Consider the following 22,302-nt stretch of genomic DNA (forward strand, 5'->3'; position numbering starts at 1 on the left):
TTTTTGATATGATAAAATAAGATTTTCATAAATCTTCATCATATTTGATGTGGGTACCTTTAAAGGAAATGTGCTGTTGGTTTCTGGGCAACCAGGTTGAATAAAGAAGCTGTTTTGTGCTGGCTTGGTAAATCTAAGTATTAAAATATCCACCAACTTTGGGGATTGACTGTTCATTCTTTGCAGTTCACCTTAATTGAGTGACCTCAGCTGGCCCGCACTGGGACCCCGGTCAGAGCCTGTATGAAAGAAATTATGTTCTCAATCCAATTTCTAACAGGCATGTTCTCTATAACATATAAATCACTATTGGCACCTACTAGCACTAACTGGAAGGGCATAGGAATCTAACTGTCCACTTACTAATAAAAATGGGGTGTGCAATCTTGATTCTATTGAGATCAGTGGCAAAACTCCCACTAACTTATAGACTCATAGGTTTTAAAGTCCAAAGGGACCATCATGATCATCTAGTCTGACCTCCTGCAAATTGCAGTCCACAGAACCTTGCCCATCCACTCCTGTAATTGATCCATAACCTCTGACTGACTTCCTGTAGTCCTCAAATCATGATTTAAAGACTTCAAGTTACAAAGAATCCATATTTACACTAGTTTAAACCTGCAAGTGACCCATGCCCAATGCTGCAGAGGAAGGCAAAAAAAAAAAAAAACAACCCCAGCATCTCTGACAATCTGACCTGGGACAAAATTCCTTCCTGACCCCAAATAGGGCCATCAGTTAGACCATGAGCATGTGGGCAAGACCCACCAGCCAGACACCTTGAGAAAGAACTTTCTGTAGTGACTCAAAGTCCTCTCCATCTAGTGTCTCATCAGGGCCATACACGAGGCAACTTGGTCATTGTATATCCAAGATCAGATCAAGATATTGGTAATTATACCTTGCTTGTAGTATATAAGAAGAAATGTATACCTTAAGTTCCATTAACTCCTGTGTATTTGATGGAGTGGTAAGAGCTTTCTCGGCTATATTCTCAAATTCATCACATAACCTGAAATATATAAAAGAGAGCCAAAGTCTGATATGTTGTCTATACATGTAACATGCTTCTCTGCCTAAATATTCACATAAGGGCAAAAAATCATTAGTTTGTTTAAGTAAAGACTGAATGAAAAACTAACTACAAATAACATATCTTAACATCTCTGTGTAGTATAGATTATAGTAAAAATATAGATTAAAGATACTTTTCAAGTGTTTACAAAATTTAGCACTCGAAATAAAATAATGTACATTTATTTATGAAATTTTGAGATTTACCTCAGGTTTATATCTTGATGATCTTTGAACATTTTGGCAACAATTTTTCCAAAAATTGCATCTGCTCGCTTTGCCAAAGCCCTAATCAATTCATCACAGTGCAGCGCAAACATTCCTAGACGAATGTACTAGAACACAAGTGTAAAAATTAACATACTTGACACATGGTATATGAAAGAAACAATAAATTATCCTAAATAGCAGTATTCATAATGCTTTCTTTGTTGATCTGTTACAATCTTACAGTACCAGTTTTTAACTAATGAAGAGAATGTAAGATGTGGAGATCTTGACACTCTTTTCAGTAAGAGATTACTAGTCTTTTGCTCATGGTACAGAGAAAAGATTGTTAGCAAGGGATGCCTTCTACCATCAGTTCTAGAGGGCAGTTCCTGTATGCCTCTTCACCAACGTCTTTAGTAGCAATGGTTTTGATTCAATTTAAATTTTGCTCTCATTTACAATAATATAAATCCAGAATAACTCCACTGACTTCACTTGAGTAGTAATGTAAGCAAGAGACGCATCAGGCCCTAAAAGTGTTTGACTGTATACTCACTTCCTACCCACACACTAGTGGTCAAATAAACCTGTGGTGTAATTTCATTAACTTCAATGGAGTTACACTTGGAATGAATTTGGTCCAGGGGTGGGGGAAGAATCACACATTTGTGCACTTCAGTAGGGAGTATTTAAAGAAAGCTATTGTAGAATTTTATTTCAACCTGAGTTCAAATGTTGCTAGAATTAACTCTCTAAGCCTAATTCTTCAATACCTAAAATTGCCGAATAAGAAGTTACTTACCCGTACAGTAACTGGAGTCCTTTGAGACGTGTTGTTCATATGCACATTCCACTAATGGTGATGTGCTTGAGTTCTGAATCTTTGAGCCAGCATTGTTCATATGACCACATGCAGCCTAAGAGTCCCTGTAGTCCACATCAAGGGCATATAAGGGCAGTCTGCTAATACCCATTCAGTTTCCTCTCCACCACAGAATCCCGGGGATAAAGGACTCCAAGTAGAGGGGAATGGAGGCAAGTGGTGAAATCTGCATATGGACAACACATCTCAAAGAACTGCAGTTACAGTATAGGTAAGTAACTTCCCATTCTCCCTTACGTGACTGCCCACATACACATTCCATTAATGGTGACTCCACAGCAGTGAAACTGTACAATGCAGGCGGGAGCTCAGAGTTTTTAGAAAAACAAAGACTGCAGCACTACTTTGCCAAACACAGCGTCTGACTTGGAGGCGTTGGTAAGGACACAGATTCTTGACCACCAGTGTCACCACTGATCTCGAGGTGGTATGGACCACGTCAAGGGCCACCTGAAAGCTGGTTTTGTCCACTACAGAGTCATAGAGTTCAAGGCCAGAAGGGACCACTAGATCATCCAGTCTGACCTCCAGTACATCACAGGCCACCAACAGCACCCAGGACCCACATGCTAAACTCAGCAACTGAAATGAAACCAAAGAATTACAGCTCATGTGTGACTAGACTATTATATGCTATGGGGAGAGACCAAGGGGAACCAGGATCAAGGCCCTCACAATGACAGGGAATAATTAAGTGAGATATACCCAGATAATTCTGGCAAGTGACCCACATCCACATCCTGCAGAGGAAGTCATAAAACTCCCAAGGTCACTACCAATCTGACCTGGGGGAAAATTCCTTCCCGACCCCACATATAGCAATCAGTTAGCCCTTGAGTATGTAAGCAAGAACCAGTCAGCCACGCACCTCAAAGAGAGAATGCTTGGTGCCACGTCAGAGACCTGGACCACCCTACCAAATGATCATCTGTAGCCATGGTCACCCCTTATGCTTCAGAGGAAGGAGATTAAAAAAAACCCTCCCAACATACGCTGGGGGCAGGGGGAATGCCTTCCTGATCCCCGACTGAAACACTGAAGCATAAGCTTTAGGAACATGAGACACAAACCAGAAGTGAGCCCCAGGGCTGTTGAGCCCTGCCCCCTGCCATCACAAGAAAATCCATCATACATTTGCACTCAAATTTGTCAGTTCTTTCTTTAAACTAATTACTTTCTTTGCCCCAATGACTGCTATCAGGAAGCTGCTCCAGAACCTGCCCTCTCAGATGGTTAGAAATTTTCTTCTATTTTCCAGCCTGAATTTGTTGATTGCCACTTATATCCATTTGTTTTTGTGCCAACATTGTCCTTTAGCTTAAATAGCTCTTCACCCTCCCTAGTATTTACCCCCTAATGTATTTATACAGAGTTATCATATTCTCTCTCAGCCTCCTTTTTCTTGACTAAATAAACCAAGCTCTTTCAGTATCCTCTCATAAGATAGGCCAGCCATTCTGTTGATCATCATAGTAGTTCTTTATTCTCTGCACCAGTTCCAGTTTAAATTCATCTTTCTTGAACATGAGTGACCAGAATTATACACAATATTCCAAATGAGGTCTTACCAGTGCCTTGTAATTAATACTTCTCTATCCCTACTAAAAATTAATATGGCATTAATACTTCTCTATCCTTGCGGGAAATGCCTCACTGAATACATCCTTGGATTTCATTTGCCTTTTTCACAGCTGTATCACATTGGTGGCACATAGTCATATCCTGTAATTGACCACACATTCAGGTCTCTCTCCTCCTCTGTTGCTTCCAACTGATGAGTCCGCAGATTATAGAAGAAATTCTTAGACCCTAAGTGCAGATATACTTTGTAGTTCTGAATTTCATCCCATTCTAGTTTTCAAGGTCATCCAGATCTTTCTGTATAATATTCCGACCCTCCTCTCTTTTGATGATGCCTCCCAACTTTGTATCATCAGCAAATTTTATAAGCACACTCCTACTTTTTGTGCCAAGGTCACTCATAAAAATATTGAATAAGATTGGTTCCAAGTCCAGTCCTTGAGGAACTCCACTAGTAAACTCCCTTTAGTCTGATAATTACCTTTCTGCATATCCATTGCTCTCTCCTCTTTAGCAAATTCTTTATCCACCTTACATTGCTGGTATTGATCCCCACCTTTCCAAAGTTTCCAATGTGGTACTGTGTCAAATGCTTTACTGAAGTCCAACTATTGTACTTCCCGTTATAAAAAATAATCAGTTATTTTCTCAAAGAAGGAAATCCGATTAGTCTGATATGATCTACCTTTCATAAACCCACGTTGCATTACACCCATTTACCATTTTTTTCTATTAATTTAATTATTCTTTCCTTCACAATTTGTTCTAAAGCCTTGCATACTACTGAGGTCGAACAAACAGGTCTGTAGTTGTCCAGATCACTTTATTTCCCTTTCTTAAATATAGGTATGACATTAGCTTTTCTCCAACCATATGGTCCTGCCCCCAAATAGATAGACTTATTAAAAATCATTGCTACTGAACTAGCTGTCTCATGTGCCAGTTCTTTCAACATTCTGGGGCGAAAATTATACCATTGCACTTATTTGAAAGCATAAAGCACTTTATGTTTTTCTTCCACCTCAGATATGGTAATTTCCATTTCTAGCATTTCCACCAGCCATTAGTTAAATACTGCCTTCATGCACATGTTCCATATTATAGTCCTCACTGAAAAATGAGGCAAAGTATTCCTTTAGTTTTAGGGCCATATCTAGATTATCCTTAATCTCCTTCCCATTTACACTGCATAGCAGTCCAACCTTATCCTTCCTTATTCTGTTTTTATTTATGTAACTAAAAAAACCCCTATTATTTATTTTAATTTCCTCAGCAAGAGCTAATTCAGCTTGAATTTTAGCAATTCTCATTCCATTTAGTAATCTCAATGATGTAGCTCTCTTTGCTGATCAACTCCTTTCTCCATTCCCTATAAGTTCTCTACTTACTTCTCTTGATCTTTTTAAGGTTGCTATTCATCCAGCTAAGTCTGAAGCCTTTCCCTACAAGTTTTTTCCCCTTGCTTGGGATGCACATTTCTTTCAGATTGTTTTTCTACAGTTGATTTGAAGAAACTCCAACCCTCCTCCTCATTAAAATCCTTGTGCTCTTCAATACAGCTGATTTCTTTAACTAATTCCCGTAATTTCCCAAAGTGTGCCCCTTTAATATAAAAAAATCTTAGGTTGACAGCCTGGTTTTGATTATTCTTCCATTTAATTTAAACTGAATAAATTTGCTATCACTCAATCCAAGCTTACTAAAAGTAAGACTAAAATTGCATCACTTCTTGTTGTTTCAGTGATGATTTGATGAAAAAAATCTGTCATATGTTGTAACAGGGACCGCTAACAGGGAGTTTCAAGAGGGAGTTCTCCAGGTGAAGGAGAAGCAAATATGGGACCCTTGGGGTAAGTGGCTGTCTGTAGTGTGTGTTTGTGTTTGGGGGTTACTTACTGTTTGCTGAGCTTGTGTCTGTCTGTCTGTCTCTCTGTTTGGTTGGTTGGTTGGTTGAAGGACCATGTGCTGTGGCCGGCAGTTGGAAGCTGTGAGCTTCTAAACAAGGTTTGAAATCTAGAAGCCTCTGTTCATTGGCTGAGCCTTAGTCAGGGGGCAGGGCTATCAAGAAGGCCAGGGCTTTATAAAGCAATGAGCAAGTGACCAGGGAGCTTTGGGACCAGGGACCACTACCAGGGAGTTTCGAGAGGGAGTTGGGAAAGGGGCGAGGTACACTTGCCATTCTTTAAAACCTTTAAACTAAACTATAATCAAAACGTCTTGATTTAAACAAAAACCCTATCATTAACCTAGGTAGCCGTAGGAGAAAATGCAGGGAGAAACCCAGCAGCAGAGTGGGGTCTATCCTGTTTATTGCACTCAGTGTAGCATGTATGATTACCTGTCCTGTGGGCGGGTGGCATATGTGTGCATTTAGTGCATGGAGCTCCTGGCCCTCAGAGACCGTGTACCACCACCAAGTGATTTAACAACCAATCAGGGAAGGACCACTTGGAGTTCCTATTTCCCCAAAATATTCCCCCAAACCCTTACATCCCCTTTCCTGGGGAGGCTTGAGAATAAACAAGATGAGCACAGACCAGCCTTGGATTTTTAACACCCAAAAAACCCAATCAGATTCTTAAAAAACAGAACTTTATTAGAAGAACAAAAAAAAGATAAGAGAACAACTCTGTAAGATCAGAATGGAAGATCATCTTACAGACAGTCAGATTCAAACATAGAGAATCCCTCTAGACAAAACCTTAAGTTACAAAAAGATACAAAAACAGGAATACACATTTCCTCCAGCACTGCGAATTTCACAAGCCAAAAAAAAAGAAAACCTAATGCATTTTTTAGCTAGATTACTTACTAACTTTACAGGAGTTGGAGGGCTTGCATCCTTGATCTGTTCCCGGCAAAGGTATCACATAGACAGTCAAAAGCCTTTTCCCCCCATCCAGATCTGAAAGTATCTTGTCCCCTTATTGGTCATTTTGGGTCAAGTGCCAGCTAGGTTACCTGAGCTTCTTAAAAGGTAAAAGGACCTTGCCTCTGGCCAGGAGGGATTTTATAGTACTGTATACAGCAGGTGGTTACCCTTCCCTTTATTTTTATGACAGGGGGCTATCCTGTTTATTGCACTCAGTGTAGCATGTAGGATTACCTGCCCTATGGGCGGGTGGTGTATGTGTGCATTCGGTGCAAGGAGCTCCTGGCCCTCAAAGACGGTGTAAGGGCTTTGGAGGCCAGGGTGGCGGAACTGGAGGAGCTAAGGGAGGCAGAAAGGTATGTTGATGAGGCTTTCCAGAACTCTGTAGATTTGTCCCACCTCTCGTCAGACAGCCCCTCCACTGTTAAGGAGGATGAAAGGCCCAGAGAAGGAGAGCAGTCAATGGGAAAAGAGTTGGGACCCTCCTTCCAGATGATGTTGGGATATCCTCTCGCACTGAGGGTACCTCTCTGGGAGAGGCAACTCCAATCATTAGGAAAAGGTAGGTGTTAGTAATGGGAGATTCGATCATTAAAAACATAGATCGCTGGGTTTGTGATGATTGGGAGAACCGTATGGTGACTTGCCTGTCTGGTGCGAAGGTTGCGGATCTCTCAAGGCATCCAGATAGACTTATGTGTAGAGCTGGGGAGGAGCCAATGGTTGTGGTACATGTAGGTACCAATGACATAGGGAGATGGCCAAATTTAGGCTGCTAGGAAAGAGACTGAAATCCAGGACCTCTATGGTGGCATTCTCAGAAATGCTTCCAGTTCCACGCGCAGGGCCAGGTAGGCAGGCAGAGCTTCAGAGTCTCAATGTAAGGATGAGACGATGGTGTAGAGAGGAGGGGTTTAGTTTTATTAGGAACTGGGGAAACTTTTGGGATAGGGGGAGACTATACAGGAAGGATGGGCTCCACCTGAACCAAAGTGGATCCAGACTGCTGGCACTTAACATTAAAAAGGTTGCAGAGCAGTTTTTAAACTAAGAGATGGGGGAAAGCTGATTGCTGCAGAGGCGCACGTGGATTGGACAGAGAATTCTCTTAGAAGAGAGTCTATTGATAGAGATTCTCTAGGTATTACTCAGTAGGAGGGGATGGAAGAGGATAAAGTATGGGCCAGATCAGATGAGAAACATTCACAGAAAGAATCTGACACATCAGAAAAGGGCAGACAAATAAACAGTGACAAGTTTTTAAAGTGCTTGTACACAAATGCTAGAAGTCTAAATAATAAGATGGGTGAACTAGAGTGCCTCGTGTTAAAGAAGGATATTGATATAATAGGCATCACAGAAACCTGGTGGAGTGAGGACAATCAATGGGAAACAATCATTCCAGGGTACAAAATATATAGGAAGGACAGAATAGGTCGTTTGGGGAGGGGAGGGCGTGCAGCGGCACTACATGTGAAAGAAAATGTAGAATCAAATTAAATAAAAATCTTAAATGAATCCACATGTTCCACAGAATCTCTATGGATAGTAATTCTATGCTCTAATAAGAATATAACAATAGGGATCTATTATCGACCACCTGACCAGGACAGTGATAGTGACGATGAAATGCTAAGGGAGATTAGAGAGGCTATCAAAATAAAAAACTCAATAATATTGGGGGATTTCAATTATCCCCATATTGACTGGGTACGTCACCTCAGGACAAAATGCAGAGACAAAATTTCTCGATATTTTAAATGACTGCTTCTTGGAGCAGCTGGTACAGGAACCCACAAGGGGAGAGGCAACTCTCGATCTAGTCCTGAGTGGAGCGCAGGATTTGGTCCAAGAGATAACTATAAGAGGACCACTTGGAAATAGTGACAATAAAACAACAACATTTAACATTCCTGTGGTGGGAAGAACACCTAAACAGCCCAACACTGTGGCATTTAATTTCAGAAAGGGGTACTATGCAAAAATGAGGAGGTTATTTAAACAGAAATTAAAAGGTACAGTGACTAGAGTGAAATCCCTGCAAGCTGCATGGACACTTTTCAAAGACACATAATAGAGGCTCAACTTAAATGTATACCCCACATTAAAAAAACACAGTAAAAGAACTAAAAAAGAGCCACCATGGTTTAACAACCATGTAAAAGACGCAGTGAGAGATAAAAAGGCTTATTTTAAAAAGTGGAAGTCAAATCCTAGTGAGGTAAATAGAAAGGAGCATAAACACTGCCAAATTAAATGTAAAAATGTAATAAGAAAAGCCAAAAATGAGTTTGAAGAACAGCTAGCCAAAAACTCAAAAGGTAATAAAATGTTTTTTAAGTGCATCGGAAGCAGGAAGCCTGCTAAAAAACCAGTGGGGCCCCTGGATGATCAAGATACAAAAAGAGCGCTTAAAGACAATAAAGTCATCGCAGAGAAACTAAATGAATTCTTTGCTTCAGTCTTCACAGCTGAGGATGTTAGGGAGATTCCCAAACTTGAGCCGTCTTTTGTAGGTGACAAATCTGAGGAATTGTCACAAATTGAAGTGTCACTAGAGGAGGTTTTGGAATTATTTGATAAACTTAACAGTAACAAGTCACCAGGACCAGATGACATTCACCCAAGAATTCTGAAAGAACTCAAATTTGAAATTGCGGAACTATTAAATATGGTTTGTAACCTGTCCTTTAAATCAGCTACTGTACCCAATGACTGGAAGATAGCTAATGTAATGCCAATATTTAAGAAGGGCTCTAGAGATGATCCTGGCAATTACAGACCAGTAAGTCTAACATCAGTACTGGGTAAATTAGTTGAAATAGTAAAGAATAAAATTGTCAGACACATCGAAGAACATAAATTGTTGAGCAAAAGTCAACATGGTTTCTGTAAAGGGAGATCATGTCTTACTAATCTATTAGAGTTCTTTGAGGGGGTCAACAAACATGTGGACAAGGGGGATCCAATGGGCACAGTGTACTTAGATTTCCAGAAAGCATTTGACAAGGTCCCTCACCAAAGGCTCTTATGTAAATTAAGTTGTCATGGGATAAAAGGGAACATCCTTTCATGGATTGAGAACTGGTTAAAAGACAGGGAACAAAGGGTAGGAATAAATGGTAAATTTTCAGAATGGAGAGGGGTAACTAGTGGTATTCCCTAAGGGTCAGTCCTAGGACCAATCCTATTCAATTTATTCATAAATGATCTGGAGAAAGGGGTAAACGGTGAGGTGGCAAAATTTGCAGATGATACTATACTGCTCAAGATAGTTAAGACCAAAGCAGACTGTGAAGAACTTCAAAAAGAGCTCACAAAACTAAGTGAATGGGCAACAAAATGGCAAATGAAATTTAATGTAAAGTAATGTACATTGGAAAAAATAACCCCAACTATATGTACAATATGATGGGGGATAATTTAGCTACAACTAATCAGGAGAAAGATCCTGGAGTCATCGTGGATAGTTCTATGAAAACGTTCACACATTGTGCATCAGCAGTCAAAAAAGCAAACGGGATGTTAGGAATCATTAAAAAGGGGACAGAGAATAAGAGAGAGAATATCTTATTGCCCTTATATAAATCCATGGTACACCCACATCTTGAATACTGCATACAGATGTGGTCCCCTCATCTCAAAAAAGATATACTGGCATTAGAAAGGTTCAGAAAAGGGCAACTAAAATGATTAGGGGTTTGGAACAGGTCCCATATGAGGAGAGATAAAAGAGGCTAGGACTTTTCATCTTGGAAAAGAGGAGACTAAGGGGGGATATGGTAGAGGTATATAAAATCATGAGCGGTGTGGAGAAAATGAATGAGGAAAAGTTATTTACTTGTTCCCATAATATAAGAACTAGGGGCCACCAAATGAAATTAATAGGTAGCAGGTTTAAAACAAATAAAAGGAAGTTCTTCTTCACTCAGTGCACAGTCAACCTGTGGAACTCCTTGCCTAAGGAGGTTGTGAAGGTTAGGACTATAACAGGGTTTAAAAGAGAACTGGATCAATTCATGGAAGTTAAGTCCATTAATGGCTATTAGCCAGGGTGGATAAGGAATGGTGTCCCTAGCCTCTGTTTGTCAGAGGGTGGAGATGGATGGCAGGAGAGAGATCACTCAATCATTACCTGTTAAGTTTACTCCCTCTGGGGCACCTGGCATTGGCCACTGTCAGTAGACAGGATACTGGGCTGGATGAACCTTTGGTCTGATTCAGTATGGCCATTCTTATGTTCTAACCTCTGGGTGAGCTAGAGTTCACTTCATAGCTCTTTTCCAGTCTCTGAAAAACCCAACTCTCACAGAAAAGCAGCTGGAGACCCAGAATTCAGTTTCTAATGATTTTCAGCAAAGATTGCACAGGGTCAACCTCCCCACATTCAAGTCCCAAAAAGAACAAAAGGAATCAACTTAATTAAGTACCAACTTTATAAAATCTTATAATAAAGGAACATAATAAATAATAATTTTACAACATAACATGGCTATTTTATAACCCACATACATTAACTCCACGGTTATACATAAACACAAATAAAGAAAACAAATTAAATCTGAACAGGTCATTCCCCACAGAAACACAGTGAGAAGAAAGTCAGAGAAGCTTAGGTTGAGTTCACCTGAGTCTAAGTTAGAGTCTTTGATCACCAAACTATACAGTCTACTGAGTCAAAAGCAACATCTTCCCTCCACTTGCTTGTAGGAATCTTCAGTGGGAATCCACGCAAACTCTTATTCCTCCTCTGCTAAAATCACTGCTAGCCAGTCAGCTAACTGATTAACCAACTACTCAGTTAAGTATACAGATTTTTTTAAAAGCCTGCTGCAAAATGCTTCAGAGTTAGGTAAAACAGCCTGCTTTCTGCTCCTGGGCTCAGCTTCTCCCAGTCCACATAGAGCACATAGCCTTTTGTGAAGCAGCTCCCCTGACTGCTTGCCCTCAGCTAGAGGGAACCCATTGAGACTACTCAAAACCACCACACCCAATTCCAGAAATGTCTGGACGTGGAGTGCTAATTGTGCATCTGCCTAGCAATAATGACTCAGACATAACTCACTCCTACCCACAGTAAGATCTCTTAAAGACATATCTCCCTATTCGGCATGTAGGTTACACTATCACATCCAGGAACAGGCCCTACCAATATTAGTAGCCTTTACTCTTCAATCTATATCTGGGAAGTTAAATTCTCCCATTATGATGCAATTCCCAAAAGTATTTCTCTCTCTCATAATATTAAAGAGATCACTTCAGAAACTATGGAAGCAATCTCCTCCCTTACATCAGGTGTCTGTCAGCAAACGAAGAGATAATTGTTTGTGGATCCAGAAATCATACCTAGCCAATAAACCTGGTGAGTGGCTGCTCGGAATTATAAACTTGCTGATGAATGAATTTTTTCAGTCAAATAAATCGAATTATTTTGGATCCCGTTCTTTTGATGTGGACATATATTGCTTCAATTTTCCATTGGCTATGGTAACTACCAACATGGAGGGCACAGGGTGGATATAAAAGAATTAAGCTCATTTAGATGGAACTTGGAATTTCTTATCTACCTTATGGGGGTGGGAAATATCGTGTCTGGTGTTTACCAAAGCACCTTGGCTGGTCCGTAATAGTCTCATTGACTGGTAGGGCTATCTTTCCTGCTGAGAAGGATTGCAGGATGTCCACTAGTTTATGAGCTGGTCCTTGAACCTCTTCCATTAAGTGCTGCAGAGATTCTGGCATCCTCTTAAGGAGGTCTTGGAAGCAGTTAAGTCATCCATCTCTAGGGCACTAGGTGGAACTACAGCCTCAATAAAGAAGGGAAATGATAGTCGCTGGTCCTAGGAGATCTTTATGGTTCTTCCTCATACTCAGCCTGAGGTTGGATTGGGAGAAGCTCCAGTGAAGCGTGGGTGGCTGAGGACAATGGGAGAGGTACCTTAGGGTGATGAGATTTGTCCCAATAGTTTGCACTGTTCTGAGTAGACCAAGGTCCTCAGTACAGCAATACTGGCATAAATTGGCATGGTTCCAGTGGCGACGGTGTTGGGAACCAGGGCCAAATCCTTGGATGTCCCAGTGTCAGTCACAAGGATAAGTGTCTGGATCTCCTATAGAAAGGTGAGGCCTGTGGAGATCCTCTGGACGAGATTCAGGAAAAGGCATATTCTACCTCCATAGGAGGGGCAATAGGCTGCAGCATGGATGGCCGGTTTATTGAGGTGTCTGCCATACATGAGCAGAGCTGCAGCACTGACAACGGGATGGAGAGTCAATAGCAGGATAAATTCGGGCTCTGCAATAACACTAAACTACTGGTGCCATGAACCTTGATGGTACCAACTGGACTGATAACACAGCTAGTCAAAGTGGTGCCAGATATTCCTCTGCCATAGCTGATGTTCCTGAAATGGTTGTGGATGCCACCCTAGAGTGATGTGTCAGAAGCTGTAGTACCAGAGAAGTCTTCAATGGCACTGGTGCAGTGGGGTCAGTCGTTGCTGGTGCTAAGCTCCTACTGGAGGGGGGGAGCCTTTAGTGCTGATCTAGATGTTCCCAACACTTGTGTTTTGGTGCCAACTGTTCAGTGCCACCATGTAGGTTATCTCATGGTGTGGCAATGTGTACTATGGTTGTGATTTCTAAAGCACACTATTGTATTGTGCACTGTTACAGGGTGGCTCGCCCCTTAAGAGCTGGAGTGCTTCGGCTAGCGAACCCTGATTACAGAATGAGCTGCACCTAAGAGAGATCAGGATGACTGCTCTATAAAGTAAGGAGGAGGGAACGCTCAGCGATTAGAGACTGCTAGGAGTGAGTCGGTTCTAGCAGAGAGTCCTGGGAATTAGGACTGAGACTCCAGTCAGATAGGGCTGGGGAGTGACCAGCAAATCAGGAGAGGCCCCAGGCAAAAAGGCCTGGAATGAGGAAGAGAAAACTGTTTGTGTAGACTTTTGGATGGATTTGAAAACTTGATTTTGAATTTTGTTAATTTAATAAAGCACAACCTGGGAAGGGGTGGGAATAGACAAAACTGTTTTCTTGAGTTTCCTGAACAGTTCAAAAGGGGAAACAGAAATAGACTGATGCTGGGGTTCCAAGACCTCTTCCATTCAGTTCCCCAAAACTCAGTTTGACTCCAATCTCATCACTCAGGTTCCTTTATCTGGCACAAAGCAGAGCTAAGCTAAGTTGATCAGACTCAAGCATACAGCATATCACACATCCAAAATCACAAAGCAAATCTCTTCCTTTATACACATTTGCACATCATACTTCCCTTACTACACATTGCATTACACATTTTGGGACTATCTTAGTAGGAACCAATCCCTGTAGAGCACACTCTGTCCATGTATGACTTACTCTTTACCTCATTTTATGTTCCAGGCTTATCTTATTCATTATCATCTTGTCCATTGTAAGTGGCTCCCCGGGTGTTCCCCCTTAATTTAGTTAGTACAGACATTCTGTTTCCAGCCTGCTGATTCATTTACCTCCCTAATCTTGTCTCCCAAGAAATGTGGCCTCACCCATGTGCAATGACACATGTCAAGACAGGACTACTGCTGCTTGTAGAGTGGCCCTAGGCCACAAGGCATCCAAGAGGTACCTGGCCTGGTTACATGTATTAATTGGCCTGTGTAGACCCCACTGGTTCACACTACAAGTTCCCTAGTGCACTTTAACAAAGCATTAAAGAGCAGTACGGAACGGTTAGTGTGCACCAGCAGGGTCTACATGGAGTAATTAGTGCAAAACACACAAATGCACTTTACAAATCCTGCCCCTAAGTACACATTGCTGTACACAAGTCCTAAGCTTCACCAGGAATCATGCAGCACCATTAAGTCTCAGAAGATGACTTGTCCTGAGGGGAAGACTTTTGTCTCAAAGAGACCTTGGTGGGAGATCTCTCTCTTCGGCTGACGCTTTTCCACTGAGAGACTTTTGGTGATTTTTGCCTGAGCTAATAAGTGGGCTGACAATGACAAGACTCTGTGGGTTAGCTCATACTCTTCAGTTCTGAGGGCTCATAGACAGGAGAGTCTGGAGATCCCACATCTGAAGTCAGTCTCATAGACTTCCTCATATCGGTAAGTGAGCTTCCCTATCCCTCCTGGTTTTCAAACGGAAGGATTTTCAGATAGCAAATTTTCCAAGAACGTGCAGTTCTCCTAAGCATCATTTACAGGCATTGCTCCCTTGCATGACAGCAATATTTAAATCCAAGGAACCTAAAAGATGTCATCCCTAAGTCTGAGGTCTAAGTCAGAAAAACTAAAAAATAAAGGCTTCCCAAAAGGCAATAAAACTAACTAGCTTACTAAGAAAATCTATCTAAACTGCACTAACTTTAAAGGCCAAAAGGGGGTTGCTAGCAGTGAACTTGGACAGGGAACCACTCTATCTAAAAACCAAGAGGCAAAGAGCAAAACTGAGTTAGCATGAGAGGCCCTTACACATCTTCGATGCAGAACACGAGAATGCCATACAACACTGCTGGCCAAAAGATTCCTTAAGCACATGTTCATCATTAGTGGAATGTGCATATGGACAATCATTCGGAGAAGTACAGTTTACTCTTAGTTGTGATGAGCTTCATTCAGGAAAACTCAAATCTGTTATAAACTTTCAGTGTACTACCTTTTTACACTTGTACATTTTAAATTGTAATTACGCACACACACAAAACTATGTTAAAAGAATGTCATATACTGACTCTGTAGGAATCCCTCCATCCATGCTCCAAAGAAACTGGATTATTTCTGTGTGTTATACAAGGGCTTGCTGATAAGAGGACTTACCATGGAGACTGATGCTTTTGAGTGTTATTTTGTCAATTCTGCTGGAATTTTTGGTGACAATTGATTTTCAGTGTTAGTACTGACCTTGCCAGTGTTAACTTACTTCAGTTCTCTTTGCACCAATAGCACTACCCCCCTAAACGTGGGGAGAGTAAGGTGGCAAAGGCTGCCTGGAGAAGAGTTCTGCTCCAATAGAGCTGGGACGCAGTGCAGAGGCACAGCTTCTCTGTGTGATAACCTTGGCCCACACAGCTATCTGAAGATCTAGAGGCTTTAGGGTCTTGCACAATGGGAGAACGTAAAGAAATCTTCTGAATAGAAATTCATATAATGGAAGATTTTGATTATATCATCTTTTCCTTTTCCTGCCAATGCAGAACTGTTTTCCTACAGCATATACTGTATTGTGTTATACAACTAAGTTTCAATGGAGCTTCCACCACTTTCCTTGAAAGGAATTTCTTCGTTTAGATAAATATGATTAGGGGACTAATCTTGCTGTCATTGAAGTTTATGGCAACAACAAAGCTTTGAATGCAAAGGAAGCAGGATTGGGCCCTGTTAGTGAAGAAGCAGGGAACTTTACACTCATTCAGAAATATACATAAAGAACGCTTACTACAGTAACTATGGTTCTTCCAGATGTATTGTCCACACAGATCCTACTTCTGGTGTGCACACACCCGGGTGTGCGAGATCAGATGATTTTGGACGGTGGTGTTAGTTGGGTTTGCACTTGAGCCCTCATGCCTCATTCCCCTTCCTCAGCCAACCATATAAAGGGCAGAAAGAGCCCAAATGTCCCTCAATTCCTTCACCAATACAGAATCCCAAAGCCATACAACTTGGTAGAGGGAAGAAAGGAGGACAAGTCATGAGATCAATATGGACAATACATCTCAAAGAATAACAGTTACTGTTCTTTCTTCAAGTAATTATCCACAGGGGCCCCACTTCTAGTGACTAGCAAGAGTTACCTTCTTGCCTGGAGATGAGTGCTAAGAATCCTATTTAAACAAAGAGCACAGGACAGCTCTACCAAAGCTGGCATCTGACCTGGAAATATTATCTAAGAAATATTGCTGGGTGAAAATATGGACCAATCCCCATGTTGCTGCCCTGAAATAGGGATGCTTCTTAAGGAAGCAATATAGGCTGCCTGAGCTCTAATGTGCATAGATGGATTTAAGCTGGGTAACTTGTAGCAGGATTTTATAATGTTAAATACCCTTTTAGATAGACATTCAGATGGGCTAACCCGTAACCCTGTCTGCAAAAGTCATAAAATCTAAGGATGTTCCTGAAAGGCCTTAGCCTATTAAGATAATATGATAGAGCCCCCATCAGAAACTTGCGGATGCAAGGAAGGTAGATGTACCTAATGATGCTAGATCTGAGTACAAGATCTGGCAATGATTCTGTAAGACTATTTCAGGCAGAACAGGTAATGTGATTGGGGGCTGCAGTACAAGATCAGATTAGATCCAGAATTGTCTGGTCCATGCTGGGGATATCATATTCACTGAGCATCTGTCCTATCTCAGTTTCCTCAGGATTCCAGGGGAATTAGCAGAAAGGTATACGTCAATCCAATGTCCAAGAGATGAGTAAGACTGCTGATCTGGTCGAGATTTCTGAATGCCTGGCAGTTACAAAGGCACTGATGTAATATGATGACAAATACACCAAGTCCAAAGACAAACAGCCTTCTGACAGAGTGGAGATGACCTTGCTCCCCCATCTGTTGAGACAGTGCATGGCTGTAATGTTATCTGTCAGAACTTGGACCGTAGATCCCTGGAATGAGGGAAGAAACATCAGTGGCAATGAATGTTGGCTTGTGGGAATAGGACTGCATACCACAGAGTGCCAAGTCAGTTATGAAGGTGGATTTCACTGCTCTGGAGTTTCAGAATCTGACACGTTCTTTAACAAGTGAACTTGACAGCTCAAAGTTGAGCCACAGCTCACAGGAGCACTCAGGGATGAAGCACACTCAAGCCCGTTAGAGACTTTTCCTCCAGATCTGATGAGGTCCTCATTGAACGCTCCAAGAGAAATGGTTTAAGCCAAGTGTCTCTCACCTTCTGAGTTCTTTTCAAAAAGGAACAACAAATTGAACATGTATTGAGGATATGCCCTTCCCTGAGGCAAAAAAAGTGCTGTGAAATAGCTGCATCACAAAAGGGGCAAATTTTGAACCATAGGAACTTCACTTCAGCCACAGAGACTAGATCCCAGTACTGGGGAAGTCCCTAACACTAAGAAGTTTTTTTTTTGTTTGCTTGTTTTAATCTTCTTTTTAAAGCCAATGGATGTAAAAATAATCAGAAAAACTAACAACTATACTATCTAGTCTAAAATACTAATTCATTATACATACAGTACAAAAGAGAGTTAAGTCAAACAATCAGTGTGTAAAAGAAGCAGACACTGTCACAGCACTGGACAGTTAGAAGGGAATGAAGGACAGTTGGGCCCACTCTGCCCTTTATGCTCTCATGTGAAAGAGGGGGCATTAGGGCATTCGGGCTGCGGGAGTGGCCTCAATGGACACTGCTAGCCAAAACAATCCAATCCCACATGCACGGGGTACATGCACACCAGAAGTCAGATCCATGTGGACAATTACGCGAAGAACCACCAGCTTCTTGTAGGAAACTGATGAGATCCAACTCACTTTAAGTACTGCTAATAATTATAAACTTTGATAAACAGCATACCTAGTACAAAACTAACTTTAAAATAAACTCAATGTCTTTTTATGAAAATCAATATAATTTACCTTCCTAGAAGTGTACTGTATTTCCTCACTGAGGTTTTGGTACTTGACAGCTTCTCCTGTTATTTCTTCAAAGTTATGTTCCTCTGACAGGAATCGATCAATATCCTCTTCAGCTTGTTTGTTTATCAAGAAGCTGTACTTATCATACAGTTTGAGATGCTCCATGGGTGCAATGCTTTCTTTGGCAATCTCTTCTTTGATCCTTCTCTTATGCTCATCCAGGATCTCATCGAGGATAATAGGTTTCAAATTAGTGGATCTAGACTTGCCTTCCGGCTTTGGAAAAACACATTGTTTCTGTAACTTGTTTTATTATGTTTATCTCATGAACAATAAAAATTGTACAAAATAATCAATTAAATGTTACATAATCATGCAGCTTTCTAAACTGAATTTAGTTATGTAGGTCTTGTCTAGACAAAAGTGAATTTGTGAAAACCTGGAGTATAAATCTACAGAGCTCCAGCATGCTTCATACTAAATGTCTGCGTGGACTCTGCATACTAAAAGTTCCCTAGTGTGTTCTGACCTACTGCCAAAGGACAGTTAGCGTGCAGCACCACAGCTTACCTTGTACTAACTGTTCGTCTACACATGTCCGAAAGATATTTCTACTGTATGGCTACTCAAATTTAGCATCAAACTCCTTTCTAGTTTATAAAATGGTAGTTTGAAAAGTCTCACTGGCTATCAAGAATATAGAAATGTATAATTCAGATATTGTTAGAGAATGTCAATATGCTATTTAAAAAAATAAAAGATGTTTATTGCTATTTCAAATTTAATCTGTATTAATTTTATTTTATCTGGAGAGTCACAACAACTTCAGTCTAGATAGTCTTGCTATCAACTGATGAATCGGTGACGTTCAAATTAAACTGACCAACTTCCTGCAAGTCCCTGATGACTCCCAAGCTTGGAGAACACTATTTATATTCCTTAAAAAATAATCTTAATTTTATCCTTTTCCAACATTCATTCTAAAAATGAAATGAATTATATTTGGCAGTCAGCCTCTTAATAACCTGATTATCTGTTTGAAAGACATGTTATTCTGTTTTATTTGTTTGTCACCTGATAGCTCATTGAGTAGAAACCTGATTCACGAAAGTATAATTATTCAGGATAGCACTTTAAACATGTGCTTAACTTTAGGTATATTGATAACAACATTGAAAGCCCTACTGTCTCACTTCCTCCCCAAGTCCCACTATCACAAGTCTCTGGAAACAATCAGAGAGAGGAATGAGGAAGAAGCATCAGAAGGCAACTCCGTTAACCTTTGCCAGGTTATGGATTACATCCTTAAATTGTAAGTAAGATGCAATTTAGAATCAAGCTGGAGAAAACTAATTAAAATAGCTTTTCATGGCTTTGTTTAGTGTTCTTTAGCCTGGGTAGCCTTCCTATTTGGGCCATTATTTTAATTTGCTTCATAATGTGTAGATGATTAAAACAATTTAAACTTAGTGAGTTCCTTAAAAGATATCCTTTAAACTCTATTAGTAATAATCAGTTCACAAGAATTTATATTTAACACTAGACTACCCTTCGCATTACCAAAAAATGAAAGCAGTTCTCATAACATTAAGATCAGAAATGTTTTAAGAAATAAAAACGTATTACCTGTTTTCTACTATATATTTACAAAAATAATTACAGAAATTGGATTTTTAAGAGAATGGTTTAAATATCTTAGATTAATACGGTTAAAATTGTTTCAAGTGTTCTACAATGCACTAAAAGAGCAATATTATACTACTGTGAAAGATATAAAAGGAGAATTATTAATCAAATTACCTATGATCTAAATCTAGCAACAACAGAGTGAGAAAATAAAAACAAAGTTATAAAATAGTAATTTCTTACCCACTTAGAATACAATTTGGTCTCAACTCTTGGCACAAGATTGATAGCTTTAATCATAACATTATAAATATTCAGAAATATAACTTCATAATCATTAAACTCAGGTTCAAACTTAATACAGTCTTTGTCAAGGATCAGCCTCATGATGAAACCTGAATGCTCATAGGCGCGAACAGATTTCTAACAAAAACAGAATGAAATATATTAGTTACCTCAGCTCATACAGAAAAAATCAAAAAAATATGATTTCAAAACCATGACAGCTTAAGCACTAAAATCCTTAAGGGTGCTAATTGCAAATGGCATGCTTTACATAAGGTAATCGTGATAAAAGTTACATGTAAAATTGCTCTGATCAAATTTACGAAACATTGACATTCATTAAGACTACATTCAACTTGTTATTTTGTCAGTATGTGGCAGAGATGTATACTATGTACTATTCCAAATCAGAACTTTATAAAGTTGGTTACACAAGTCAAGGTTGTAGCAGCTTTACTTTATTAGCACTCACACACATAATGCCACATGCAAGGTGAGATCCTGCTCTCAGTTGCAGAACATAAATCCATTTACTTTAATAAAGCTACTGCAGATATACACTGGTGTAATGTAAGCACAATCTACAAAAACTAACCTGAGAATATTACAGGGATAGTATTTGCACCACAGAACACTAGACTACTCTTTTTTTCCTGTGGTGGGGCTTCCAAGGAATCCAACCATGGGATCTCTAATACTGTATTAATCCCTGATGAATTCCGTGGGCTTTTCACCACCCCTTCAAATTTGGAACAGCTTTCTCTTTCCTGTTAAAACCCTTCTTTCATCTCTCTGTCAGACTGCCAGCATTTTAATAACATATTATAAATATGTTGAAATCACCATTATGAAGGGATATAAATTTAATTGAAATACAGAGAAAATTATCCATCAGACAACAAATATCACTTAATGAATGAGCAGACAAAATAACAGGAACAAAGGGGAGCTGGACTGGGCACAAATTGTGAAGGAAAAAGAGGATCATTCCAGCTCCACAGCATGCTTCCCTGGGATCCTGTGGATGTTCCTCCACCAGCATTCTCTGGGAGTGGAGGTCCATGCAGATTTGAGGGCAAGGCTGGTGTCCGATGGAACAGAGATAGGGAACTACACTCCACAAGGTTTGGATGCACATCAATGTCTTGCAGTTATAAATCTAATTACCTACAACTACAAATTATATTTTTGATTGATTGGATCCAAAATATGTTAATATTTCCCTTTTCACTTAACAAAAATAAAGGTGCTTTTGCTTTATTTTTCTCAGATATTTTAACAACATTGTAGCTTGCCATCACAATTTTTATTACTTCTTTTTGATAAATCTTTTCAGAAAAAATAGATTAAACATGGAAAAAGTCATTTTATGTACATGGACTAGCAACACTGCCTTATTAGTATCTAACCCTACTTACTGGAGGCTGTACAATTAAATCCGTAAAGTCCTGCATTGAAAGTAAGGCTAAGTTTTGCAGTTGTCGAGTCATTAAAGTAGCAGCACAGTCGAAGAAAGATTCTAATTTGGCACTGCTGGCATTAGTGGGCACCTGCTTCCTTTTATTACCTTGGTAATAGATATTTTGCACTTCTGGAAACCACCTTGAAAGAACAGAAGAGGGTGTTTTAAGTGATTAGAATGAACAAACTCAGGTTTTTAAATAAAATTTTATATTATATCTCTTTTAATAATTCATAAGACACTGTAGTATATCTGAGCAACTATAGGTTAACTTGAGTGGTGTCATATGGCTGAGTGACTTTAACAGGAATGTTTACCTGAAATATTATCTGCTATTATGGAATCAAATTTCAAATATAAAATGTGAGAGAGCTAAGTTTGTTATCTTGTTCTGGTCTTTTATTTCTCAGGCAGAAGGGAACAGAAGTGTTGCAGAGGAAGAAATAGTCCCTGGAAGAAATAGTTTCTTGTGTCACTCATGAATATGATGTCAGTAGGTATTAATAAAGAGAACTGACAGAGATCCAAAGGGAATTCTGTCCAACTGTTGCTGGCCATGAGATAGAGGCCTATGAATAGGGAAACATAAAGCACAAACACAAAAGAGTCTATAACTCGAGGTTCTCCCAAAGATGCAGAGGAACCCTCTCCAAGATGTGGGTGGAATATATGTGACTCTAGCAGAGTAAAACCAATATGTAACACAGAACTCAT

At 40.0% G+C, this 22,302-nt stretch overlaps 1 protein-coding gene across 1 annotated transcript in view; it reads right to left on the reverse strand.

The window, feature by feature from the left end:
* DNAH7 (dynein axonemal heavy chain 7) overlaps nucleotides 1-22,302 on the reverse strand; it is a 287,995-nt gene that overhangs the window by 226,709 nt on the left and 38,984 nt on the right. The window contains exons 10-14 of the mRNA XM_037913207.2: nucleotides 21,545-21,728; nucleotides 20,085-20,264; nucleotides 18,216-18,491; nucleotides 1,285-1,412; nucleotides 937-1,015 (exon numbers count right to left, since the gene is read on the reverse strand). Coding sequence (XP_037769135.1) covers nucleotides 937-1,015; nucleotides 1,285-1,412; nucleotides 18,216-18,491; nucleotides 20,085-20,264; nucleotides 21,545-21,728 — 847 coding nt within the window. The remainder of the gene's footprint in view (nucleotides 1-936; nucleotides 1,016-1,284; nucleotides 1,413-18,215; nucleotides 18,492-20,084; nucleotides 20,265-21,544; nucleotides 21,729-22,302) is intronic.

This window comes from Chelonia mydas, chromosome 11, assembly GCF_015237465.2.
Source record: "Chelonia mydas isolate rCheMyd1 chromosome 11, rCheMyd1.pri.v2, whole genome shotgun sequence".
Lineage (NCBI taxonomy): Eukaryota > Metazoa > Chordata > Testudines > Cheloniidae > Chelonia > Chelonia mydas.